At 40.3% G+C, this 24,678-nt stretch overlaps 1 protein-coding gene across 1 annotated transcript in view; it reads left to right on the top strand.

Moving 5' to 3' along the window:
- The window catches only part of EPG5 (ectopic P-granules 5 autophagy tethering factor), a 73,860-nt gene that overhangs the window by 36,341 nt on the left and 12,841 nt on the right, over nucleotides 1-24,678 (top strand). The window contains exons 22-37 of the mRNA XM_067545363.1: nucleotides 193-359; nucleotides 579-806; nucleotides 3,377-3,500; nucleotides 4,535-4,679; nucleotides 6,490-6,661; nucleotides 10,986-11,148; nucleotides 11,789-11,931; nucleotides 13,739-13,895; nucleotides 14,808-15,002; nucleotides 15,900-16,113; nucleotides 17,502-17,656; nucleotides 17,810-18,017; nucleotides 18,935-19,010; nucleotides 20,170-20,273; nucleotides 21,803-21,978; nucleotides 23,482-23,667. Coding sequence (XP_067401464.1) covers nucleotides 193-359; nucleotides 579-806; nucleotides 3,377-3,500; nucleotides 4,535-4,679; nucleotides 6,490-6,661; nucleotides 10,986-11,148; nucleotides 11,789-11,931; nucleotides 13,739-13,895; nucleotides 14,808-15,002; nucleotides 15,900-16,113; nucleotides 17,502-17,656; nucleotides 17,810-18,017; nucleotides 18,935-19,010; nucleotides 20,170-20,273; nucleotides 21,803-21,978; nucleotides 23,482-23,667 — 2,613 coding nt within the window. The remainder of the gene's footprint in view (nucleotides 1-192; nucleotides 360-578; nucleotides 807-3,376; nucleotides 3,501-4,534; nucleotides 4,680-6,489; nucleotides 6,662-10,985; nucleotides 11,149-11,788; nucleotides 11,932-13,738; nucleotides 13,896-14,807; nucleotides 15,003-15,899; nucleotides 16,114-17,501; nucleotides 17,657-17,809; nucleotides 18,018-18,934; nucleotides 19,011-20,169; nucleotides 20,274-21,802; nucleotides 21,979-23,481; nucleotides 23,668-24,678) is intronic.

Below are 24,678 nucleotides of genomic sequence, written 5' to 3'. Positions count from 1 at the left end.
GCCCTGACGCCTGAGCAGAAACGTGAATGTTTCATAGTAACTGAAGTTTATTGACAGTTCCAAACACATCCTTGCTCTGCCAATGGGAATTAAAGATGTAAGAATAAATTTTAACAGTCTGTTTTAGGAAACTGCAATGGAAATGGGCCCCTTAGAACACTTGTTGAAAAGATTTCTCCTTTCCTTTTGCAGAAAGCCCAGGCTCAGCTGAAGCTGCCTATTGTACCATCTCTGCAGAGATTAATGATCTACCGTTGGGCTAATCAGGCTCTTGTTACCCCTGCAGATCACCCTCTCCTGCCCCTCATCTGGCAAAAATTTTTCCTCCTTTACCTTCACCGACCAGGGCCGCAGTATGGGTGAGTTTGTTATTCATTAAAGGCTCTAATATAATTAGTGGCAGGCATTTGTGTTTACAGTATAAATGAGATTACTGAATGCTTTGTACAGTCCCTTTTCTGTGGTGCCAAGAGCTCTGCTGAAAGCAATATTCGTTTTGGCAGCCTCCGGAAAGCAAAGACTAGTTTATTGTGCAGAGATGTTGATTTGACTTTAACAATAAGACTTTTGTTTTGAAGGTTACCTGTAGATGGCTGTATTGGAAGAAGATTTTTCCTAAGTCCAGCTCATGTTACCCTATTAAATGCAATGAAGCAGCGCTTGACAGAGGTGGCAGACTTCCACCATGCAGCTAGTAAAGCGCTTAGAGTAGAGAGCCCTGCAGATGGCAGTGAAGGCTTGTCAGAAAAGGGAAGCTGCTCACCAGATTACCTGACTTCACCAGAGCTGCATAAAGAACTTGTCAGGTAGAGAAAGTCATGTTGGATATAGCTAATTTTGCTATGGCAGTTGCTAGATAATAGTAGGATCTCAGTATGTGTATTACACATTGTGGAGGCATAAATACTTTACATGTATATTTGCATGGATTTAGGGCCCTAACAGTCACTCTAATTAAGTCACTTTACTAGGGGTGTGCCTGAGTAACAGGTAGATAACAAAGCCTTAAACAGCCTCTCCCAAAGTCTGTGTTCCTTGGTTCTGTTCCAATAGATTGATCTATTGCACTCCACCACATTATAGTACCACAAACGTGTCTGTTCCTTACGTGGTGGGGAAGTGGCACTATAGAATCAAATGAAGTAAAAGTCTTAAATGAACCAAACTGTACCATAAAATCTCTCTGGTTAGTAATTCCATGCTTGAATAATAATAATATAGCAGCAGGAAGATACTACTGACCCCCTGACCAGGATGGTGATAGTGACTATGAATAATAATGGGGGATTTCAACTATCTCCATATTGACTGGGTACATGTCACCTCAGGATGGGATGCAGAAATAGTTTGACACCTTAAATGACTGCTTCTTGGAGCAGCTAGTCCTGGAACCCACAAGAGGAGAGGCAATTTTTGATTTAGTCCTAAATGGAGCACAGGACCTGGTCCAAGAGGTGACCATAGCTGAACCACTAGGTGTAACAGTGACCATAACATAATAAAACGTAACATCCCTGTGGTGGGGGAAACACCAAAGCAGCCCACCATGGCAGTATTTAATTTTTAAAAGGGGAACTATACAAAATGAGGAAGTTCGTTAAACAGGCTCTAAAAGATACAGTGCCAAAAGTGATATCCCTGCAAGCTACATGGAAACTTTTTAAAGACACCATAATAGAAGCTCAATTTAAATGTATATCCCAAATTAAAAAAAATAGCTTTGCAAAACAAAAAAAGTGCCACCGTGGCTAACCAACAAAGTAAAAGAAGCAATCAGAGGCAAAAAGGCATCCTTTTAAACAGCAGAAGTTAAATCCTATTGAGGAAAAAAAAATGAGCATAAACTTTGGCAAGTGAAGTATAAAAACATAATTAGGAAGGCCAAAAAAGAATCTGAAGAACAGCTAGCCAAAGACTCAAAAAGTAACAGCAAAAAAGAGTTTTAAGTACAATAGAAGCAGGAAGCCTGCTAAATAACCAGTGGGACCACTGGATGATTGAGATGCTAATTTAGGTCCCATCATTTTATATGTATAGTTGGGATTATGTTTTCCAATGTGTATTACTTTGCATTTATCAACATTGAATTTCATCTGCCATTTTGCTGCCCAGTCACCCAGTTTTGTGAGATCCCTTTGTAACTCTTCACAGTCTGCTTTGGACTTAACTATCTTGAGTAGTTTTGTATCATTTGCAAATTTTGCCACCTCACTCTTTACCCCTTGTTGCAGATCATTTATGAATATGTTGATCAGTACTGGTCCCAGTACAGACCCCTGGGGACATAACTATTTACCTCTCTCCATTCTGAAAACTGTCCATTTATTCCTCCACTTTGTTTCCAATCTTTTAACTAGTTTTTGATCCAGGAGAGAACCTTCTCTCTTATCTCATGACAGCTTACTTTGCTTAAAAGCCTTTGGTGAGGGACCTTGTCAAAAGCTTTCTGAAAATCTAAGTACTTTATATCACTGGATCACCCTTGTTGACCTCCCTCAAAAATTCTAGTAGATTGGTGAGGCATGATTTCCCTTAGCAAAAACCAGGATGACTCTTCCCCAATAAATCGTGTTCATCTATGTGTCTGATAACTCTGTTCTCCACTACAGTTTCAACCAATTTGCCTGGTACTGATTTTAGGGCTTACTTGCCTGTAATTGCCAGGATCACCTCCGGAGCCTTTTTTAAAAATGAGCATCACATTAGCTATCCTCCAGTCACCTGGTACAGAAGCTGATTTAAATGATAGGTTACATACCACAGTTAATAGTTCTGCAATTTCACATTTGAGTTCCTTCAGAACTCTTGGGTGAATACCATCTAGTCCTGGTGACTTATTACTGTTTAATTTGTCTACTTGTTCCAAAACCTCCTCTAATGACACCTCAATCTGGGACGGTTCCTCACATTTGTCACCTAAAAAGAATGGCTCAAGTTTGGGAATCTCCTTTACATCCTCAGCTGTGAAGACCACTGCAAGGAATTCATTTAGTGTCTCCACAATGGCCTTATCTTCCTTGAGTGCTCCTTGAGTGCCACACTGGAGTGTAATAGGGCTGCTGAGTTGCGTTCTGGTGTAACCCACCAGGCAATGTGTATTGCCCATCCCCCTTTGTGTTAAATGTGTAAAGGATGTTAGTTACAGCCTCCAGTTACTGAGCCTGGTTCTTTAGCTCAAGCTGAAAAGACTCATTCATTCTTTTCAGCTCCACAGGTTCCCTTTCAGTCCTTAGTGTTGATGAGAACGGTGGTCATTGCGAGCTGCTGTGATTATACACTGGGTGCATGTGTGTTCATGTGCAATTAAGGGGGAAAAACACACTCTCTGTAAACTTCTAACTTTTTCTGTCCTCCCCCCCTCCATTTTTCATTTTAGGTTGTTTAATGTGTTTGCTTTGTGGTTGGAGGAAGAAAGCTTTCAGAAAGGAGATGCATACATTCCATCTTTACCGAAGCAATACGATGTGTACAGACTTGCTAAGATCATGCAAAATCAGCAGGTGAAACAGAGACTTCAGTATCACTGAGGGAGCAGGACTGGGTTGATTTGGAATCCAAAATTCAATTAACTTGTTAACACAGATACTTAGTATCTTCTTATATTGTGGGGCACTTGGTGCCCAGCTAGTCTGCAATACTGTCCATTCTGCAAGCTGTGTATCTAAAACTCTGGTGGACTTTTTCTTAGAATCATGTATGCTGACCCAAACAGCCTTCCTCCCTGTGTGGGCCAGAGCTCATGCCCAGGGTTCTTGCATGCCACTACAAGAACCTAGCTCTTATTCTGCACCTACTAGTGCTTTTTCAAATGGCTTTGAGAACAGTCCAAAACTGGAAGTTTAGACGGCAAAGACACTTGAGCCCCAAACCTGCTCTCACTGAAATATTGTGTGTTATTTCATGATCAAGCAAAAATGAGCAAGAAGGAAGCTTACATTACTCTACACAGCATGACACTGTGAGTTGAGGGCTCTTTATAAGGCAAACCCTTGAAAGTAACTCCTGGTGGCTGGAGTTGCATTTTTCTCTCTCCTTTTTAGTATGCTGTATGGATGAATTCTAGGAAATGCAGCCTGGTTTTGCCTGACTTCAATAACTTATGCCCTTGATACTTAAGGAACTGCAGCTTCCTCTCCATTTCTTGCAAGTGGTTGGTTGGTTGGTTGAATTGTCCTTGCCCCTGCTGTCTTGGGGTTCAGTTTGAATTGGCCTGGAATGGAGCCCTTTAGGCTCAGGGACCTATTTTATTGCAGTTCCTTCCGCAGACTGTTCGATTCCTTCCGTGGTGGTCATGAATGCCTGACAGTGGCCTGTGTGTGGATGGGTATACCTCTAGTGCCTGCTTTTTTATTCAACTTTTTTCTTTTGGGTGCTCAGTTTTTATAGATTGTTTTTCTCTAAAACATTTGGCCTGGTTTCTGATTGATTGTACAGTCTCCCTGGTACTGTACCTGGAGATGGGTGCACTGTATACAATACTTGGTCAGCTCTGCAAAGTGCCCCATGATAATTTGATCCTTCTCTCATGCCATAGGATTTGTGGATGGAGTATGTCAATATTGAACGCATACAGCATGAATTTCAGGAAGCTCTAAATCTTTGGCTCCAAGTCAAACATGAATCCCATGCAGCGTCTAGTACTTCATCAGTACAGACTGAGTTCACTAACCCTTTGTCAGGTAAGCCACAAACACAGCATTGTTTAAACTACGGCAAGAGCAATGCATGTACATTTAGGACTGTTGTGAAAATACCTCATTTTAGCATTTGACTGCTTTGGGAACACAGTAGTGTCTATCACAACAAGTGGGTTAACACAGTCCCTATATTTATGGAAGTACTTGGGCTTGCATTAGGATGACATTTTTTTAATGCAGTTAGTGACTAAGATTTTCAGAAATTAGGAGGCTACTAAATCCCCATTTAGGCACCTAAACAAGTAATGTGACTATTCAAAAGTTCTGGGCCATCCAACATCTCCCGTTGACGTCAGTGAAAGTTACATGGATGCTGAGCACTTTTAAAACTTAGGCCATTTACTTAGATGCCTGATTTTGGATTTGGGAGCCTAACTTTAGGCCCCTGACTTTTGATAATCTTGGCCCCAAGTGGCTATGCAGAAGTGTATCTGAAGGCAAGATTTATCGAAGAAATATCTTCAGGCAAAATATTGATTCCAAGAAAAAGAATATTTAATTGAGCATCATCCATTCTGTGCACTGTATGAGGCAATGGTCTTGGGGAGAAATTAGAATGTGACCATAGAATTAAAGACTGTATCATAAAGCATACACACAAGGAGGCTGAGTTAGGGTTGCACAAGCAACCTTCATTCTGGCATTTCTTAACTTTTGAGTGCTTGACTTTGCAACCTGGATAATGTTCTTTTAATGCATGTTTCTTGTGTGAAATAAATTAGTATTTAGGAATTGCCTCACTGGGTCTGACCCAAGGTTAATCTAGTTCTGTACCCTGTTTCTGATGGTGGCTGGTGCCAGGTGCTTCAGAAGAAGGTACGGACCCCAGAGGAGGTAGATATGGGATAATCTGTCCCCTGTATAAAATCTCATCCTGATCGCTAATAGTTAGAGATTGGCTTAAGCCCTGAAGCATGAGGTTTAATATCCCGTCCATAGACATTTTGTTTAATTATAATGACTCTGGATATTCTTAATATCCATATAAATATCCAATCTCTTTTACAGTCTAAGTAAATTCCTGTTATCGGTGACTTCCTGTGGCTGAGTTCCATAGTTTAATCACACACTGTGTGAAAAACTATTTCCTTTTGTTGGTTTTTAATTTCTCACCTTTTTATTAAATTGTTCCTTTGTTCTTTTGTGAGATAGGGAGGAGAGACATTCCCCATGTACGTTTTCTGTATTCATTAATTTGTATACTATTTTACTTTTAATTTGGATAAGAAACATTTCAATGCCAACCTTCTAAAAGGTGGTTATAATGGTGAGTGAGACTGCTATTAAAAATGTTCTGGAAAGAGTAGTGGATAGTTTTGTTTTTAAAGGTGAACTGTAAAACTAAAAGGAAAACTGAGTTAAACACAGATTTTTGTAGAGGGAGCTGCCACTAACCCGGCTGTGTATTTATTGCATGGGGATTCAGCCCAGAAATATCATTTAATTTATGCATGCAAAAGAGATCCTTCCTTCCTCCTCAACTTAGTTCAAATCCTTTTTCAATTCCAAAATAAAAACATTAAAAAAAATTTGAGTTTGGGCCAAGTCCCACTTGCAAAACCTACCGTGTGACTAAGCTGACCAAAGAAAATTGGTCATGCAAAATAACCCCTAAAAACAAAAAAGTCAAAGGGAAAAATTTCAAGAAAATCGAAACGTTTATCCATTGTCAAAAACAGGTTTCAAACAAACAAAAAAGCTACCAGTACTGATCAAATTATGTTTATGGTCAGATTGTATCCGAAATGTTTTTTTAAAGAGTGACAAGAATTGCCCCTCCTTTCCTTTCCAGCCAAGGAGAGAATAATGAGTAATTTGAAGAAGTATGATGCGCCCAAACCCCTTCTTCCCCTTCAACCAGTGAAACCTCCTGTGCCTGTTATTTCCTCTGCCAGTCTAGTAAGTCAGAAAGAAGCAACACAGCTTGTGCGCATAGACCTTAACAACTTGCAGCAACATGCCAAGTAAGATTTAGCTGTGTTTTTTCTGCACTGCTGGTATGTTCAATGACTTCTTAAGCAGCCTTCTTGTCTGTAGTGTTAGCATGTTTACAATTAACAGAACTCAATTCACTGTTACTGGCCCATTGTGTTATGCTTGTAGATTGCATGATTATTTCATTGATATAACTCATTTAGCACCACAACTAACTACTAAGATTTCTTTTGTTGCCTGGGTAATAGTGTAACACTCACCTCATTCTAATTAAGACATAACCTATTCCTACTCTAGATTATTATGGTCAGTAATTAATTAACTAATTCTTTTACACAAATCATTCTCCTGTGACCATTTCTAGCAGTGGAGCCTACAAAAGGAAAATCTGACCTCAGGTGCTGGTGACTTCATACGTTGTTTTTGTACAAACTGTTCTGTTGCTGTTCTCATAGCAAAATGCATCTGAAGAATTTAAGAGTTTTAAAAAAACCTCATAAATGAATAGTTAAAAAAATGTTAGCCATTTAGAAACAGTTTTGACTTAATCACATTTATAATGTGTAGAAGCAGAATAAAGTCTAGACCAGTGGTTCCCAACCTTTTCGAGTGTGCAGACCCCTTTCCAATCTCCACCACGTGCTACTAGTTTTCGTGGACCACCACGTACTACTAGTTTTATTTGAAATTGTACATTTCCTTGGTGAGGATGTTGTTGTTTTTCTTTTCCACGGAGCCCTGATTGTCTGCGGACCACAGGTTGGGAACCGCTAGTCTAGACCAGTAATATATATACTTGTTTCTTTAAGAGGGCCAGGTTCACAAAGCTGAAAACAATTAAACCAAATCATCTGAGAGGAATAACTTAATAGAAAAATGCGAATGATAATTGGGAAATCATTTAAGAACTCTTTAGTAGATGACCAAAATGCCACAATTGAAGAAGGCCAAACTGGGTAAAAAAACTGGGTTAGAAGGGGAATGAAAGCAAATATAAAATAAAATATATAATGAGATGGAAGAAAAGGGAGGTTGATAGTAATGAATATAAATCAGAAGTTAGTAATTGTAGAAAATTGATATGGGAAGCAAAGGATTACAAAGAGAACTTGATAGCCAGCAGAATTAAGTTCGGTAAGAAGGAATTTAAAAAATGTATTAGGAACAAAGAATCCTGACAATGGTATTGGTCCGTTACTAGATGGAAATAGTATAATTATCAATAATAATGAAAAGGCAGAGAAGTGTTCAATAAATATTTCTGTTCTGTATTTGGGGGGAAAACACATGAAATCTGATCATATGGTGATAAGATGCTTTCATTCCACTAGTATCCCTGGAGGATGTTAAACAGAAGCTACTAAAGTTAGACATTTTAAAATCAGCAGGTCCAGCTAATTTGCATCCAAAAGTTTTAAAAGAGCTGGCTGGACCATTAATGTTGATTTTCAATAAGTCTTAGAGCACTAGGGAAGTTCCAGAAGACTGGAAGAAAGCTGATGTGACCATTTTAAAAAAAGGGTAAACAGGATGACCAGGGTAATTATAGGCCTGTGATCCTGACATCGATATTGGGGAGGTTAATGGAGTGGCTGATGCAGACTTGATTAATAAAGAATGAAAATGCTAATAATCATGGGTTTATGGAAAATAGATCCTGTCTAACTAACTTGATATTTTTTTTGTGAGATTACAAGTTTGGTTGATAAGAATAATAGTGTTGATGTAAATACTTAGACTTCTGTAAGGCATTTGACTTAATATTGCATGACATTTTGATTTTAAAAAAAACTAGAACAATATAAAATTACAAGGCACACATTAAATGGATTAAAGACTGGCTAACTGATAGGTTTCAATGCAATTCTAAATGTGGAATCATCATCAAACATGTGTTTCCTGTGGGGTTCTGCAGAGACAGGTTTTGCCCCTACACTAGTTAACATTTTTATCAATGACTGTGGAAGAAAACATAAAATCATCGCAAAGTTTGCCGAGGACACACAAATTGGGGGAGTGGTAAATAATGAAGAAGACAAGTCACTGATACAGAGCAATCTGGATCACTTGGTAAAGTGGGCACAGACAGACAATATGGGAACAAAGAATGTAGGCCATACTTTCAGGAAAGCAGGGCTCTATCCTTAGAAGCAGTGCTCTGGAAAAGATTTGGGTGTTGTGGTGGATAATTAGTGAACATGAGCTCCCAGTGTGACCTGTGGCCAATAGAACTAATATGATCCTGAGATGCATAAAGAGAGAAATCTCAAATAGGATGTCACAGTGTCTGGAGTGGCTCACAACTGTGAGTGCCTACCTCGGCAGATTGTCAGAAAATAGAACAGGTGCTCCAAACTGGTGGTGTGTTCTATAATTAGATTTCACCAAGCCAGTATGAACTCCTGGATCACTATACCAGTCTTACCATGGAGTCACAGACAGTCCCCTTATATGCTCCAGTCTATCTTGCCACCCACATAACTGGGATTAGTGATAAATGGTCATTTATACTAAAAATCACATTGCATATAGTTTTTTCCAGTCCCAAGAGACCAATCACTTACCCCAATTGGTACTCTAGATCTTACACCAAAGAACACTGGTAGGCAATTCTACAGTAGACTAAAGATTTATTAGTTAAGAAAAGGAAGTGAGAGTTATTGAGAGGTTAAAGCAGATAAAGTATATGTACAGGGCAGTCACAGTCTATGATTCCAAATGGTAGCAGAGATGTAGTAATCTTCCAGTTTCCCAAAAGTCTCTCAGGGCTGCCCAGAATAACTCTGGGGATCTCCATCTTCTCATTGTTATTCTGTCCTGTTAGAATCCAAACAGTCCAGATATGAAGGATCTTTCTATTCTTATAGCTGCTTCTCACAGAAAACAAGCTGACAGTGTAATTACGCATGTGGGTTTTTTCTTTGATAATGGACAGTGAGGAATGCATTTTGAGTCTTTTGACCTCCGATCATCACACACAATGACCACTTGCTTTGAAATGAGTACTTTAACAGAAAAGTTCTTCATTTGCGTTCCACGAGGCTTCTTTCTCATTTGATGGCTCATTTGATGTGTTATTTAGTTACAGGGGTATACAAAATGTAAATGTTTGCTATTACATTATAATAGGATACAGATAAGTGAAAACAATGCAAGTAGCATCCATTAGTTTTTATGAAGTTTAAATACAAAATACACTCTTACACATTTAACAGTTACTTTGATCTGTACTAATACACAAGTGAATTGTCTTGGGGCTTTAGCATGAGCTGCACCTGGTCTGCCAGCGTCACATGGGAGTAGAGAGATTATCTTATTTTTGTTTTTGGCACTGGTGCGATGGGTGCTGGAATACTGTGTCCTGTTCTGGAGCTCACAATTCAAGAAGAATGTTGATAAATTGGAGGGGATTCAGAGAAGAGCCATGAGAATGATTAAAAGATTAGAAAACATCCCATAGTGATAGATTCAAAGAGTTCAGTCTATTTAATTTAATAAAGAGAACATTAAGGGTGACTTGATTAGTCTATAAATATCTACATAGCGAATAAATATTTAATAATAGGCTCTTCAATCTAGCAGAAAAAGGTATAACGTCATCCAATGGCTGGAAGTTGAAGCTAGAAAAATTCAGACTGGAAATGAAATATACATTTTTCATTGAGAGCAGTTAAACATTGGAACAATTTACCAAAGCCATGGTGGATTCTCCCTCACTGACCATTTTTAAATCAAGATTAAATGTTTATATAAAAGATCTGCTCTAGGAATTATTTTGGGGAAGGTCTCTGGCCTTTACAGGGAGTCAGACTAGATGATCATAATGGTCTGATCTGTCCTTGGAGTCTTGAAATCCTTTCGAAGAGTTGGTATGATCATTGAGAAGGGGTATATCAAAAGGCTTGAGTTTTAAAACAGAGCCTCAAAAAAAAAAAAAAATTAGAAGCAACTCTCAATGGACTTCACTGTGATAACTGAACCATCCAGCCTTTCTCTTTCAAGAATATTTGTACCTAGTTATAGCATGTGGCCTAATTAATTTCCTTCCTGTTTGTTCCAGAATCTTTTTTTAGATGCTATATTTGAGTAGTTTTGCTATTCTCCTGGCAAAGTTACTTTTTCCAATGTTATGAATTGCTGCTTGTGCAATTTACCTCTGGTTTTTATTCTTTTTCATTTAGTAAACTTCTATACTGCCTAATGTTTGGATTATTCACTATCTAGAGCTATAGTTAAGTATCTTTTCTTTTGTAAAACCCATAAACCTGCGGTCGTGGTATCTCTTGCTATTAAAATTGTCAATGCTTACTTCCATGCTAAAGGTTTTGTTAACTTCTTGTCTGTGTTTCACAGAACTGCAGCTCACCGGGAGACCCAGCAAGTTGCCTTTGATGGTGAAATATTGGACACGATGCCCAAACTTTATATCAATAGGGAAGAACAGATTACCCTTGAGCTGAAATGTCTGGGCACGTCAAATAAAAGCTGCCAGGGAGCAGCTCTTGTAACAGTCCAGGTTAGAGATCTAACTTCACATCCTCTAGCTCCATGCTTTTGGATCATTGGATTTGTATACTGAAAGCAACTGATAGTGTTTACAAGAGTTAAGAGTTCCTGCACTTGAGGTAGTGCATATGTGCACCATAGTACAGCTGCTGTGTTTCACTCTAGAAGTGGTTGCATTTCCTCAGCTAAAGAAATGTATGTAAAGTTTGTATTTAATCTTGTGAAATGATTTTGATGAAAGATGCTATGCAAATGAAATATTTTGTTCGTTGATGGGAATAAAGAAACCAGAATGTGATGTTTATAGAAGACCTCACTAATTGCGTAGATTGAGTTTCTCAGTGTGTTCTAATTGTGTAGGTTTTATCCATTTGGTTATAGGTATTTAAAAATACTAAATAGAAGAGCATAAATTATATTACCACATGATAGTTAACTATGAAAATGACCAAGGGGTGTGTGCTTATGCAGTACATTCCACAGAATCAAGAAATGTTCAAGGCCCTAAATTAGGAAATCATCTGTCTTCAGGACGTTACTGATGGTTTTCAGTTTCTTTTTACTGTTTGTTGAGAGGGGAGGGAGAATTATAGAAAAACTTGTCTTGTAAAAGTTCTTAAATTGTAGTTAACTGACTCCATCTCCCTTAGTTTGAAGGGAAGCATAAAAACGAAGCAATAAGCCAGCAGCTTCACGCTTTGCGTAAAGAAGTAAAACAACTACAAGCAGATGCCACAAAGCCACCGCCTTTGAGCATTGTGGAAGCAGCTGTACATGTGGAAAACTTTATAACGTAAGTTACACAGTTACTGCTATATACATTAGTGTTTTACAATGATAATTGGCTTTCTGTACAGCCAAGTGAAAAGACAAAATCTGTTTTCATGCTTTTATAATGCCTTCCAGTATGAGTCAAGAGCAGGGTTTGAACCTCAGACTTATTGGTTCATAACATAGACCTCTACCACATGAACTAAAGGTGTAACTCTGTCTTTTGACAGCAGTAGTAAGTGGGCTCTTATTATCCAGCCCCTACAAGAGGTCGCATAGTATTTTTCATGTTTTCATTTGTTATACTCTGCACTCATATAACCATTGCTTTTTAACTCATTTGCAAAAGCAAATGGAATACTTTCTTTGTGCAATGATCTCGTGTGTTAAATATCAGGTCATAGCAAAATTATACAGCAGTTAGATCCGCCATGAACTAAAATAGGTGGTTATAATATCAGTGTTTATGGACTTCCCTCAATGCAATCAGCAGGGCTTTGATAGTGATATGATTCAAAGCTATCAGACCAGCTTTCCAGAATGTTTGAGGTCATAATGTAATGGAAGAAGGCTCTGTAATTCAATCTGCTGACTGTATTAACATGAGGCCCACTTCCTCTCGAAGGCCTTGTTGCAATGGATATACCCTACAGTGTAGTTCTACTCTGTAAAGTTTCTGTAAGAATGGTTGCATGTTTGTTTGTATCTCATTGAGTCCCTATGAAATATACAAATGTTACGTACAACATTTTATGAATAAAAGGATGTTTTTCCTAACTTCCAGCCCTGTACATTCACATTGGGATCCTTCTTCCAGTTGTCATTGGTAATATATTCTGCAGGCAGAATTAATTCTTTGTTTTACACCTCCATTGTCATGTTAAATTGCCTACTATGATAATTATGCAATCCCATTGACTTCAGAATGTTTGCAAAGGTGTCACTGACTGGAACTCAATAAACAACTCTGTTGATGATGCACAAGAATAGATTAATAGATTCCAAGGCCAAAAGTGACCATAGTATTCATCTAACCTTACCTCCTTTATAACACAGGCCATAGAACTTCCCCAAAATAATTCCTAGAGCAGATCTTTTATATAAATATCCAGTCTTGATTTAAAAATTGCCAGCAATGGAGAATCCACCATGACCAGGGCTAAATTTGTTCCAATGGTTAATTAATCTCCCTGTTAAAAATTTACACTTTATTTTCTGTCTGAATTTGTCTAACTTCAGCTTCCAGCTATTGGCTCATATTATATTTTCTTCTGCTAGATTGCAGAGCCTATTATCAAATGTATTCCCCATGAAGATACTATAGACTGATGAAATCACCCCTTAAATGTCTCTTTGTTAAGCTAAATAGATTGAGCTCTCTGAGTCTGTCACTAAAAGGCATATTTTCTAATCCTTGAATCATTCTTGTGGCTCTGAACCGTCTCAAATTTACCAACATCCTTCTTGAATTGTGGACACCAGAACTGGACGCAGTATTCCAGCAGTGGCCACACCTAATAGTGTCTAATATAGAGGTAATATCATCTCTCTATACTTTATGCTGGTTCTTCAAGGCTAACAAGAGTAAAGTACCGTAATATCTTTTGGAAACAAAGTGACTCTCTGACCCCGCTTACAAAGGGGATCTGTTAAGTTCTAAGGTGCTACTTTTACATACTGAGCCATTTTTCAGGGCAGAACCACTTTTAAACAATCCCCCCATGCCAAAAGCCCTCGCTAATACATAGATACCAGCCATAAAAATGTGGCTTTTGTTATGGGTGATAATTTGTGTACAGATTAGTAGTTTTATCTGCATTTTTCTGCAGAGCCTTAATAAATATCTACAAGATGCAGCCTACGCCTAGAATCCAGAAAGTTGGAATTAGTTTGTTCTTTGCAGTAATAGATTTTGTGTGTGATGAAACTCAACGCCATCCACCCACAAGGCAGTTCTTTACCTCCTGCATCGAGATCCTCGGCCAAGTAAGTTTATTTTCTCCACGCTCTAATTTTGCATGCGTCACAGTTTTTTAATCCCATTTGCCTGCTAATATTGAAGGCCTAAAATAAATCCACAAAAGTCTGGAAATTCACAGCTAAGTCTGCCACTTGCTCTCCTACCATCACATTGCACAATACCTCAACGGTGTCACAAGCTGCAGGAAGACTGTCACTCTGAGATGCCTGTTATAGCTTCTGCAGGCTCAATGTGAGAAGAAAATGATTGCGTTAAAGAAGTTTGGATCTTCAGTTTGTCCTTTGAATCAGGATGTTTATGTTGATGTATAAAACCTCGTATAGTTGGGTTCTAGGTACCTTTTTCCCCATGTGCTACTGTGGCATTTGAGAGTAGCTAAAGAGTTCTTGATAACTGACCCTACATTTAAAATAGGTAGTGACAGGAGGAAGGACTCTTGAATCAGGAATTAATTTCCTCTTGTTGGCCCATCTGAGCCAGAATCCTTTGACTTTTAGGACTATGGTGTAAGAATTTTCTAGTCATTTGTAGTTTTGCTAAAGGTGCAGCAATGGAGCATATTTATTTTTACAAATGGATTTTGGAGGCGGGTTCTGTTACGTTTGTTTATATTACCTAGGAACCCCAATCATGGACCGGGATCCTACTGAGTAGGTCCTGTACAAACACTAAACAAAAAGATAGTTCCTGTCCTGAAGAGTTTACAATCTCACTTCACTTTGTATTGCATTTTAAGAATACTTTTTATGCATGCCCAGAGATGGACCTGATGGGGTGTATTTAAATACATGCATTAGATTATCTGTTCTTGAGAGAACCCTAATCCAACTGAATTCTCCACCCCCAAAAAAAGCCTGCTGTAAAGAATGAAGCTACATTTTGTAGGAACTCGTTATTTACATTCTCTCTCTTTCAAGGTATTTATCAGTGGGGCCAAATCTGAATGCAAATTAGTCCTCCAAACCATCCTACGGAATCGAAGGCTCTGTAATCTGCTCTCCCCCTACTTTACTCCAGTTGCCTCGTCTGATGAGTTTGTAAATCTGTATGAAAAAGTCGTGGCATTCCTGAGTGATGACAACAGTGATGTTGTTTTCACGTTGCTGACGAAGGTAACATGTTCTTGAATGCTTATAATATTGTGTTAGTTAGGTTGACTGTTTTCCTAAAGAATATGAATTCAGACGAACAGAAATAAATACAAATCTGATTTCAAAATAGCAATATGAATTATTCGTTAGGAGTATATTGCTAGTATAGCTCAGCTCTTAACGTGGCTAAATTGAAGCGGGGCTGAAGGTGAAGACTATATAAGAGATTGTAAAGGTATCCTTTCCCATCATGGGCAGCAGCGGTACATGCTTCCCTTTCAACATGCTTTAATTCTGAGCTGGGGTCAAAAGGATAGCTTGGTCTTCTTGGCTCATTCCACCCTTGGTGCCTCTGAAGAGACAACTCACAAGGGAGCCAAATGAATCCCATTGGGACAACAGTGTTGTAGACATGCACGGCCACTGGGAACCTGACTGGATGCCCCAGCGCACTTCATGGAGGCAGCCAGGCAACCATTGGGTGGTGATTACATTCAGTCACTACTGACCTCGGTTGGATTTGAACAGACGACCTAGTGATTAGAAAGGACGCTGTCCTCATGTTCAAATTTAAGAGTCATGTGGCCATCCTCTTTTGTCTCCACTACTGCTTTTAAAAGTCCTGATTCAGCAAGGCACGTGACTACCTTTCAGCACAGAGTTACTCACCTTGCTGAATCAGAGTCTAAATCAGGACTGTACATTCAGAAGATTGTCATGTAGCCTTAGGGAGTTTGGTTTTGCACCACTGAAAGCATGGGCCTGTATGAAAAGGACTTTTTCCTTTCCTTTCCTTGAAACAAAAATATCCCTTTTCTGTTCCAGCAAGTCCTTTTTTCCCTAAAATTTAAATCTTCAATTAACTCTGCTTTTAACATAGAGCTTCCTCGTACAAATACTGCCTTGCTTCTGTTTTAGTTTGACCTCCCACAATGGCTAAACCTCACTAAGCCTCCTCTGTCTGAACGTACCAGGCTTCTGGAGTCCATTCACTTAGCACTCAGCGCATGTGGCCTTGAACCAGAAGAAGACATTTTGATGCCATTTAATATTTTCTGCAAGCACTGGACTTATCTCCTCCAGTACCAGTTCCCTGACCATTACAGTGACTTTCTAAGACTGCTCATGCAAAGTGAGTATCTGAATCAACCAGGGCAAATCTCAGATTAATTTTTAAATAACTGATGCATTGAACTGTACTAGACTGCATCTATATTTATACTCGTAAAATTTGGACTGGAGTAGGGAGAGGGAATGCAATACAGTTAAAGCACCATAAATACAGCATGACTTCAACATTTTTTCACAGTTGAATAAATACAGGTGTGTATATTTCCTGCTAATTGTATTTTAGTTATACTAAAAAGCTACCTAGTCCTTCACGTCAAGATCCACAGATCTGGGGGGAGAGATTTTTCAGCCTGCATTGTTGCAGGGAGACCAAGCAGAACTTTCTCTCACTGGCAAAACTGGAGTGTGTCTCATTAATGAGCCATTTTGCCATCAGTTATGTTAGAACATGTTTTTGAGACACCTTTTTCTGGTTTTGTGTTTAAAACACTGGAATTCTCAGTTTGCTTCCCAGCTCTGCCACACATGCTCAGTGTGACCTTGGGGAATACCTTAATCTCACTATTCCTCAGTTCCCCATTTATAAAAATCTGGATCTGTAAAATGAGGAGACAATACTCTTCTTTCACCCACTGTCTTGTTTGTTAGGTTGTAAACTTTTTGAGGCATCATCTGTCTCTTTCTAAGGCCTTGTCTAGACTAGAAAAATAAGTCGACCTAACATATGTCAACTTACAGCCACCGCAATAATTACTATGGTGGCTGATGTCCACACTACTCTTCTTGGGTCAGTGTAGCGCGTCCTCACTTGGAGCACTTCCACCTACCAGAGGGGCAGTGTGGGGAGCTGAAAGGCCGGTGTCTCAGCTCTCTGCCAGAAGCCACACAGGCTCCTGGGCTCCCGATGGGCTTCTCGCTCTGCTCTCAGCCAGGAGTGGAGGGAGACCAGCTGCCCAGTTCTCCAGGGGTCAATTGACAAGTGTGACAGCCCCACTGCCGATGTAAGGGACACAGTGTCTACATTGACACTGCGTCATCCTAACCACACCGACAGAAGCCCTACACCTCTCGTTGAAGTGATTTCGTTATGTCGGCACAGCAGGGGAGTTACATTGGTGGGAGGAGCATGTTAGTTTGTACTCCTCCACTGTTTTGTCGACAAAAGCTGACTTTTGTCAACAAAACTCTCTAGTGTGACCAGCTCTGTGTCTGTATAGTGCAGTGGGGCCTTGATCTTAGTTGAGGCCCTGTAAACTGCAATAAAAATACCACTAAATCTGAACATTAAAACACCCACATCTGGGGATTAGATACCTGTCTCTCATGCAGGTTGCTATGCAATGTCAATCTAGTGGCAGGCTAATATTAGGAAAGAAGAATTAAAGTCGTCATTATGATTTGAATGTATTCTTCCTAAATAAAAAACCCAACCCCTTTCTTTGTCCCAAGGTTCTGCAGAGAAGCTCCTTAGCCCTGACTGTTGGAAGGCATTGCTTAAAACTTTGGGTTGCTGTTCCTCAGAAATTGGACCAAAGGGCCAGGGTGACTCCACTAAAAGTACAGTACGGCGAAGCGCTGCAAAAATCCTTCTGTCTGCAGAACAGGTGGGAAGCTTTCTGGCTGATCTCCGGAGTTTACTGTAATTTTCAGCTGAAATCAGTATCCCCATTGAACAGTAACATAGCGCTGTAACTGTTTCCACCCCCCCCCGAATTTGTATCCTCCTTGACTGATTCAGAGCTTTCCCCTCTTTGCAGGTCAGAGAGACAATAGAATGGCTTTCCAAGTCTTTCTGCAAGCTACGGTTAGCTTCTTTGGATTTCAGGAACTTTGGTCTGTTTTCAAAGTGGAGTCCGTATATGACTGAAGTGAAGACATTACTGGAGTACCTGGTGAAACGGCTTATTGACTCTGAGGTGGTCAGTTTAGCACAGGAAACAGTAGGCAGCAGCAGAATTCTAGCAGGTAATGTGCATAAAAGCAAATGATTTAAAAAGAGAAGTTGGATGTCCACAATCTGGAGGTTTAAGATCTTCTCTTGCACTTGCAAATATTCTATTAATATAATATATATAATATAAGATATAGTCTAATAATATAAATCTTCTGTTGCACTTGCAAATACAATAGAGTGCCAGCCTTATGAAGCTCTCAGCTGTTGCTTATGAGCTGTGCAAGAATTTAGCTTGTCCTAAGGCGTTTATGAGCACCCCAGAGCCGAGGCTTCCCGTGTACCCAGTTATCAGGAGCTGCAGTCAGTGAATCCAGGGAACATAATCAATCTGCACTTATCCAGAGTTCAGGAAATTCAGGCTGATCTGTATTTGGCATTCAAAAAAACAAGGCAAGGTATTGTGGGAACGCTTTGTCTGTAGTACTTCACATTGCAGCTATGCTGTATAACTTCTCTCTTCTCTGCTCATGATGATGAGAAAAGTCTAGATTTACTGCTCTGAGCTGTCACCTGATGCCAGATTCTCTTCAGATACATACGTGCCGCTTCCACTGTTTTCAGAGATGGAAGTGTGGTATTGTGGTATGAGCACGGGAGTGGGGAGCTAGAGACTCCTCAGTTCTGACACAGATCCTTTTTGCTTTTAGGCAAGTCCCTTCGCTCCTGTGCTTCAGTTTATCAATAAAAATAGGGTTAATATTTACCTGGCAGAGGTGGTGAGATTTAATGAGGTAATGTTTGTGAAGCCATCGGAAAATGTAAAATGCTTATTAATTTGTTTGCAGTCTTCATTTGCCCATACAAAACGGATTTAATTTGATTTGCACCTCTTTTGGAGGAAGAGGCTAAGATCTTTTCTCCAGGTTTGGTTGCTGTGTATAATTTGGTTACTGCTCTTCTACTTGAATAACAAAGGTGTGTTTTTTAGCGGTGCGATCCTTGCATTCAACTGTCGCTGAGCTCTTTAAACCATGGATTCTGGTTTTAGATAAAGATGATGCCAGGTAAACACTAATGCAATTTTATTTTTCATAATTAAATGAACTGTTGCTATTAAATGAAGGGTTATTTTTTTAAAGTGATGGTTTCATTCTAATCCTCTGTTTAACCCAGCAAAGCTGCTTATAATTTTAAGTCATGTCATTGAACAATTGTGGAACCAATCAGTGAACTCATTAGAACACTTGTTTTATTTTGAATTTTTTAAGGAATTGCACTTCATTAAGAACTACTTGGTCAGAGTCCTCTGACTCCTTCTAGTCAGTGTTGTGTTTGACTCGAGTTTCAGATAAGCGAGGTGCCTTTTCAGGTTTTCTCTGAAGTGTGTTTAAAAAAAACCCAACCCAGTAAATAAACTAGCTTAGTCTGCTGTCTTACACTTGCTTCATTCAGTCTTGGACCAGTGGAAAAGAAACACTGCCAGGCTGAGGACCAAGGACTATAATGAGAGCTAATAACTTGCTTACTGTCAGGACAAAAAATATATTGCCATAGCAGGACAATCCTTTCTGAACCTCGTACACTTGACCCAATACTGGTGTGGGACCACAGATGATAAAACGTACTGAAAATCAGTATTGGAAACAGATTCCACATGCCTGCTTTCAGCTTCCATAATAATGATATCTCCTGTCATTTTTCAGCAAGAGGTTCAGTTGTGCCAATTGTAGTTAAAAGCATTAGCATGAGTCAGCGCTAGCATTATACCTGCTGTGGGATGTTTGTTTTCAAACACATCTGAGAGTTTTTACTTGGGGAAACCCTTCTCATTTTAGCAGATTAAGCGCAGTTTCCTTTTAAACCCCAAATCTTCTTTAGCTGCGAATGCATCTCCCACGTATAATTGAAAAGTTAAATATTGCTGGTGTATTCTGCAGCTTGGCACTTGTGAAAGAGATCTGGGAATGTTGGCTCAGGTGATTAGATAGTGCTGTGGACCTCAAGGTGTACTCTGCTACAGCTCCAAGATGTGTTTGAAGGAAGGAATGGGTGAATGTAAATGGTTGAGTCTGAATGGAGTGCGCATGTCTATAATGTACCCATCCAGGTGTCATGAATGTGCTAGGGTGGCTTGTGCAGATATTTCTAAATTGCATAAATCGTTTATTACCGATGGTGTCTCAATACACCCAGTGACACTAATTCATTGTTTGTGTTTTGAAGTAATCAGCACTGCTACCCCTGGTTGGAGAGTGACACTCCTGTAGCCTCCAGCATGGTGCAGTTGTTCACAGATTGCACAGAGGTTTTACACCAAAGCTTTAAAGGTGAGTGAAATCCAGATTCATGAAATCAGTGTTGTTTCTACGCCATGGTACTTTCTGCCTCTAGCAGCTCAAGCAGTGTTTTGAGTGGATTTGTTTGGTATATCTGAATTTCTAGACACGCTTGTCTGCAGTTCTGTTATATAAGCACTGTCCTGTAACTCACTCGTGAAATGAATAGGGTTTGGTGACATGGGCAGAGAGGAAGGGTTAGGGTTTTTAGAAAGGTTAGAGTGGGTAAAGCAAACACTTTGGCAAAGGGCCTGGAGATGAGAGGGAGATTTAAAACCAAATACAAATATTGCTTGTTCCAATGGCATATGCACTTTGGGGAACTTCCTGTCTTGGTCCTGAATCATTAGCAGAACTTCTCCAATAGCAGGTATTTGTGCATTCCTGAATACCCCACTAGAGGCCACTGTGGGTGTTGCAGTGACCGGATCAGTTTTCGGCAATGTTTGTTCCTCACCTGAGGATTTGGGGAGTGTAACATTAGTAGGGTTATTCAGGGGCACATGTCATAGAGATGGGAAAGCAGGAGGATCCGTATGGGGCAGTGATCCAGGAGCTGTCATTAGTTGGGGTCTGGGAGTGAGAGGGGCTTTGGGCAGGGTTTGAGCAATTAATCTTGGTTGTTTATGGGATTCCTGGCAAGCCATTGGGTCAGAGGGGTCCTGGCGTGTGCAGGGGCCACCGGGCTCATGCCCATGAGTGCTGCTGGGCTTCATGGCATTTTACAAGGATATTCCACTTACACAGCCACAGACTAGATGGCAACAGCTCTACGCAAAATAGGGGTTTTGTTTGTTTCAGAACTTGGTGTGTAACTACTGCTGATGGAGGGTGCATGGCTGACATCCTGAATACTCGACTTCTCCATATAGCCACAGCACACATGTACTGCTACTGCCCATACTGTACCCTTCCCATCATTACCCTGCTAATGTGCCTCAGCCCCTAACCTGGAGGGACAATTTAATCTCCAGGCTCATCCACTCTTAGATGTCTCCACTGAGACCGCAAACAGCGTTTCCATTGGTCATGGTGGTGGTATATGCCTGGAGACACTTGTCCACTGGCAATGGAACTGTCACCCCCAATTCATGTCACACAGGCCACTGAAAAGCCATCACACAGTAATAACTTGGGTGGTAGAGCTGAATTCAGGACGGTGACAGCTGAACTGAAAGAACAACATGTTGTGATGCCCTTGAAAGTTTCCAAATTCTTAACAGGTTTGACAGGATCCACAGAACCAGTTCAGTACTTACAGAAATAAGTGTATTTCACAGGAATAGGAATATTCTAACTTTCTTATTGTCCAGTTCACTTTTAAAAAGAGAAGGATGCTCAGTAGAAGAATCATTTCAGTTATAGATTGAAACAAAAGAAAATGTCCTTTTTCTTAGAATGTTATGTTCTTGGTAGAACTTGTAGTCAGTGTGCGTCCCTTTTATGGTCCGATTTGTCCATATTTGGCTAGGTTTACCTGGAGTTGTGTTTTTTAAATGGGCTGTTTCCTTTTCATCTAGATAAGCTGTTGCCAGGCCAGCATGGGGCTCTCTGGTTACAACTGATGCATTATTGTGACTCTTGCACAGCCCCCAAAATGCCAGAATTCATTCTTTATACTTTCCATGCGGAATTCAGCAGACTTCCATGGAGAGAGATGCACCCAGATCAGATGCTCATGGAAGAATTCTTTAAAGTAAGCACCTAACGCATATTAAAATAAGACCATTTACACTTAGTTCATTCCATCCTTGAAATTAAATGGATGTGTGCTGCAGTTTGTTTATTTATCCAAGGAGTACCTCATTTAAGTTTATTGTAGAAGCTGAGGGTTGCTATTACATTATCATTATTAGGAGTATAATAGCTTTTCAGATGGTATGATACTGCTACCATGGGGATTCAGTTACACTGATGTTGCCCTCAATGGTGTTGTCTGAGCTGCAGTCACACCTGTGACCCACCGTGGTATCTGAGAATCTCACAGTCTTCAATGTATTTATCCTCAATCTCCCTGCGAGGTAGGGCAGTGCTATGATCCCCATTTGACAGATGGGAAACTGAGAAACTAAGTGACTTGCACAAGATCCCCCAGGATGTCTGTGGTGGAACAGGGATTGAGCCCAGTTCTCCCATGGCCCAGCTTAGCGTTTCAACCATTGGATCACTTCCTTTCCTCTCTTGTTATTTATTTGCATTGCGGTAGTGCCTATAAGCTCCAGTCATGGACCAGGGCCTCTTTGTGAACAAAAAGATGGTCACTGCCCCAAAGAGCTTACAGTCTACATGTAAAACACGAGACAATGGGAGGATGCACCAGGAAGACAGGGAGCACAATGAGACAGTGTTCTCAGCATGATAGGTAGTGATCACTGCATACCAGCTGCCTAGCCATTGTCACCAGGCAGTGAGGTATTAAATTTTCTGAGAAATAATTTTGTCTGCTTGGCTCTAGTCTTTCAGACGCTGCAGAGAGGACAGCTTATAAATGAATTTCTAGACAAGTAGTGAGCTTGAGGACAAATATTAATCCAGTTAGTCTTAGCTTTGTTAACATTTGGAATGTTTCCCAAAAACTTGACTAGATCATTTTTGGTTCATAAGGCATAATTAACATGGCTTCGGTAAATACGTATCAATAGAAGACAACATGTGACGTATCAATCAGTGGATTACAAACCAGTTTTATGCTAACTAAAATGACAGTCGTACTTTAATTTTCTATTGACTGTTTCTGTTTTGCACCCTGAAATTGTAGTACAGATGGTGGTGGGACTGCAGGATCTCTCCTCCGAGGCCTTTACTGCCATCCTGTAGGTGTCACATTGTCCATGTACACCTGAAGTTGTTACAGAATTTCTCAGACTGCCCAAACAGGAGAAAAATCAGTTGCAATTCTGCAGCTGCAAGTCTGAATTTTACCCCTTCATCTGAAGTACTCTGAATTTGGTGGCCTTCCGTACATAGTGGGATTTTGGAGAGTGCTGAGGGGTATGCATCCTTGACAATGAAGGAGTAAAAGGGAACTCTGTAGGTGTCTGGCTGATTTTGAATTCCTGTTAAATTGATTATTTAAAGTGGCTGAGGTTGAATTGTATTATTGATGCTGTTAGGGTCCCTAAAGCCATGCATAGTGTCCTTTTAGTTATGGTTTAAACCTTATTAAATAAAATAAAGGTGCCCATTTGTTTTCTCCTAGGTTGAAAGAGGCAGCCCGAAGAGTTGTTTCATATTCTTGGGTTCTGTTTTATGTGATGTAAACTGGGTCAGCGTCCTGTCCGATGCCTGGAATCCCAACCCCCACCCTGAAACGCACAACATGACTGTCTGCTTGCTCTATATGGTAGTCCTGTTGGCAAAGGAGGAGCAGCTTATAAGCAAAGAGGTAATTTTGAAAAGGTGTTTAGAGACTGATCAGGTTGCCTCGGCTTTGTCACAAACTTAAACAAAGATTACAATGCTAAGATTTCTATATGCTGAGGGGGCCTGTGCAGATGACATTTGGGGAGATGACATTTAGAATCCACCATATTAATGGCTGAGCACATGCAATGTGTCTGATATGCCATTGACAAAGTGGTCCAGCAGGTTCATAGTCATGTACCTTGCATCCAAAACTGCTGTTTTTTCGCCAAAATAAAACCACCTCAACAAGAGGTGTAAGGCTTTCGTTGGCTTTTGTTAGGGCAATGCAGTGTCAGTATAGATGCTGTGTCCCCTTACATCAGTGGTGGGGCTGTCATTCTTGTCAATTCCACTGCTCCAGTGGAAAGAAGGAAAGCCCAAGAAAGCCCAAGCCCAGGCTGCTGCAAGCCATGGGTGGCTGGATCCCAGCTCTCAGTTCCGAGCTGGGATGGGACAAGCTGCGGGTGGCTAGATCCTTGCTGCCTGAGGCAGCTGGACCCCATTCTCCAGGGGCGAGAAGCTTCCCCCAGCTCCCAGTGGGGAATGGGGATGGGAGAACCCTAGGGCTGGCTCCTGGTGGGGAACAAGAAGCGGGGGGAGGGCAGCCACTGCTCCCCTTAGGTCAGTGGAAGTGCTTCTGGTGAGGACGCACTCCGCCGAGCCAAGGAGGGTAGTGTGGACATCAGTCACCGCAATAATCGCTGCAGTGGCTGAGAGTCGATATATATTATGTCGACTTATATTTTGAGGATAGACAAGGTCTTAAGCCATGCTTGAGCTTCAGCATGCTACTAAAAGAAATACCATAAACTATTTCCAAACCTGGATCCATGGGGTCTGTCTGTCTTAGATACATATATAGCCCCCTTTACTATAGTATCTCACCATCTCTACTGTATTTAATCCTTTCAACATCCCCGTGAGGCAGTGGAGTACTATTCTCCCCATTTTACCGATGGGCAGCTGAGGCACAAAGATCACACAGGAAGTG

Source organism: Emydura macquarii, unplaced genomic scaffold, assembly GCF_026122565.2.
Source record: "Emydura macquarii macquarii isolate MOO-44397 ecotype Brisbane River unplaced genomic scaffold, CSIRO-AGI_Emac_v2 contig_1045, whole genome shotgun sequence".
Lineage (NCBI taxonomy): Eukaryota > Metazoa > Chordata > Testudines > Chelidae > Emydura > Emydura macquarii.
Note: the sequence above shows the minus strand (reverse complement) of the source record. Positions and strands in the feature narration are given on the sequence as shown.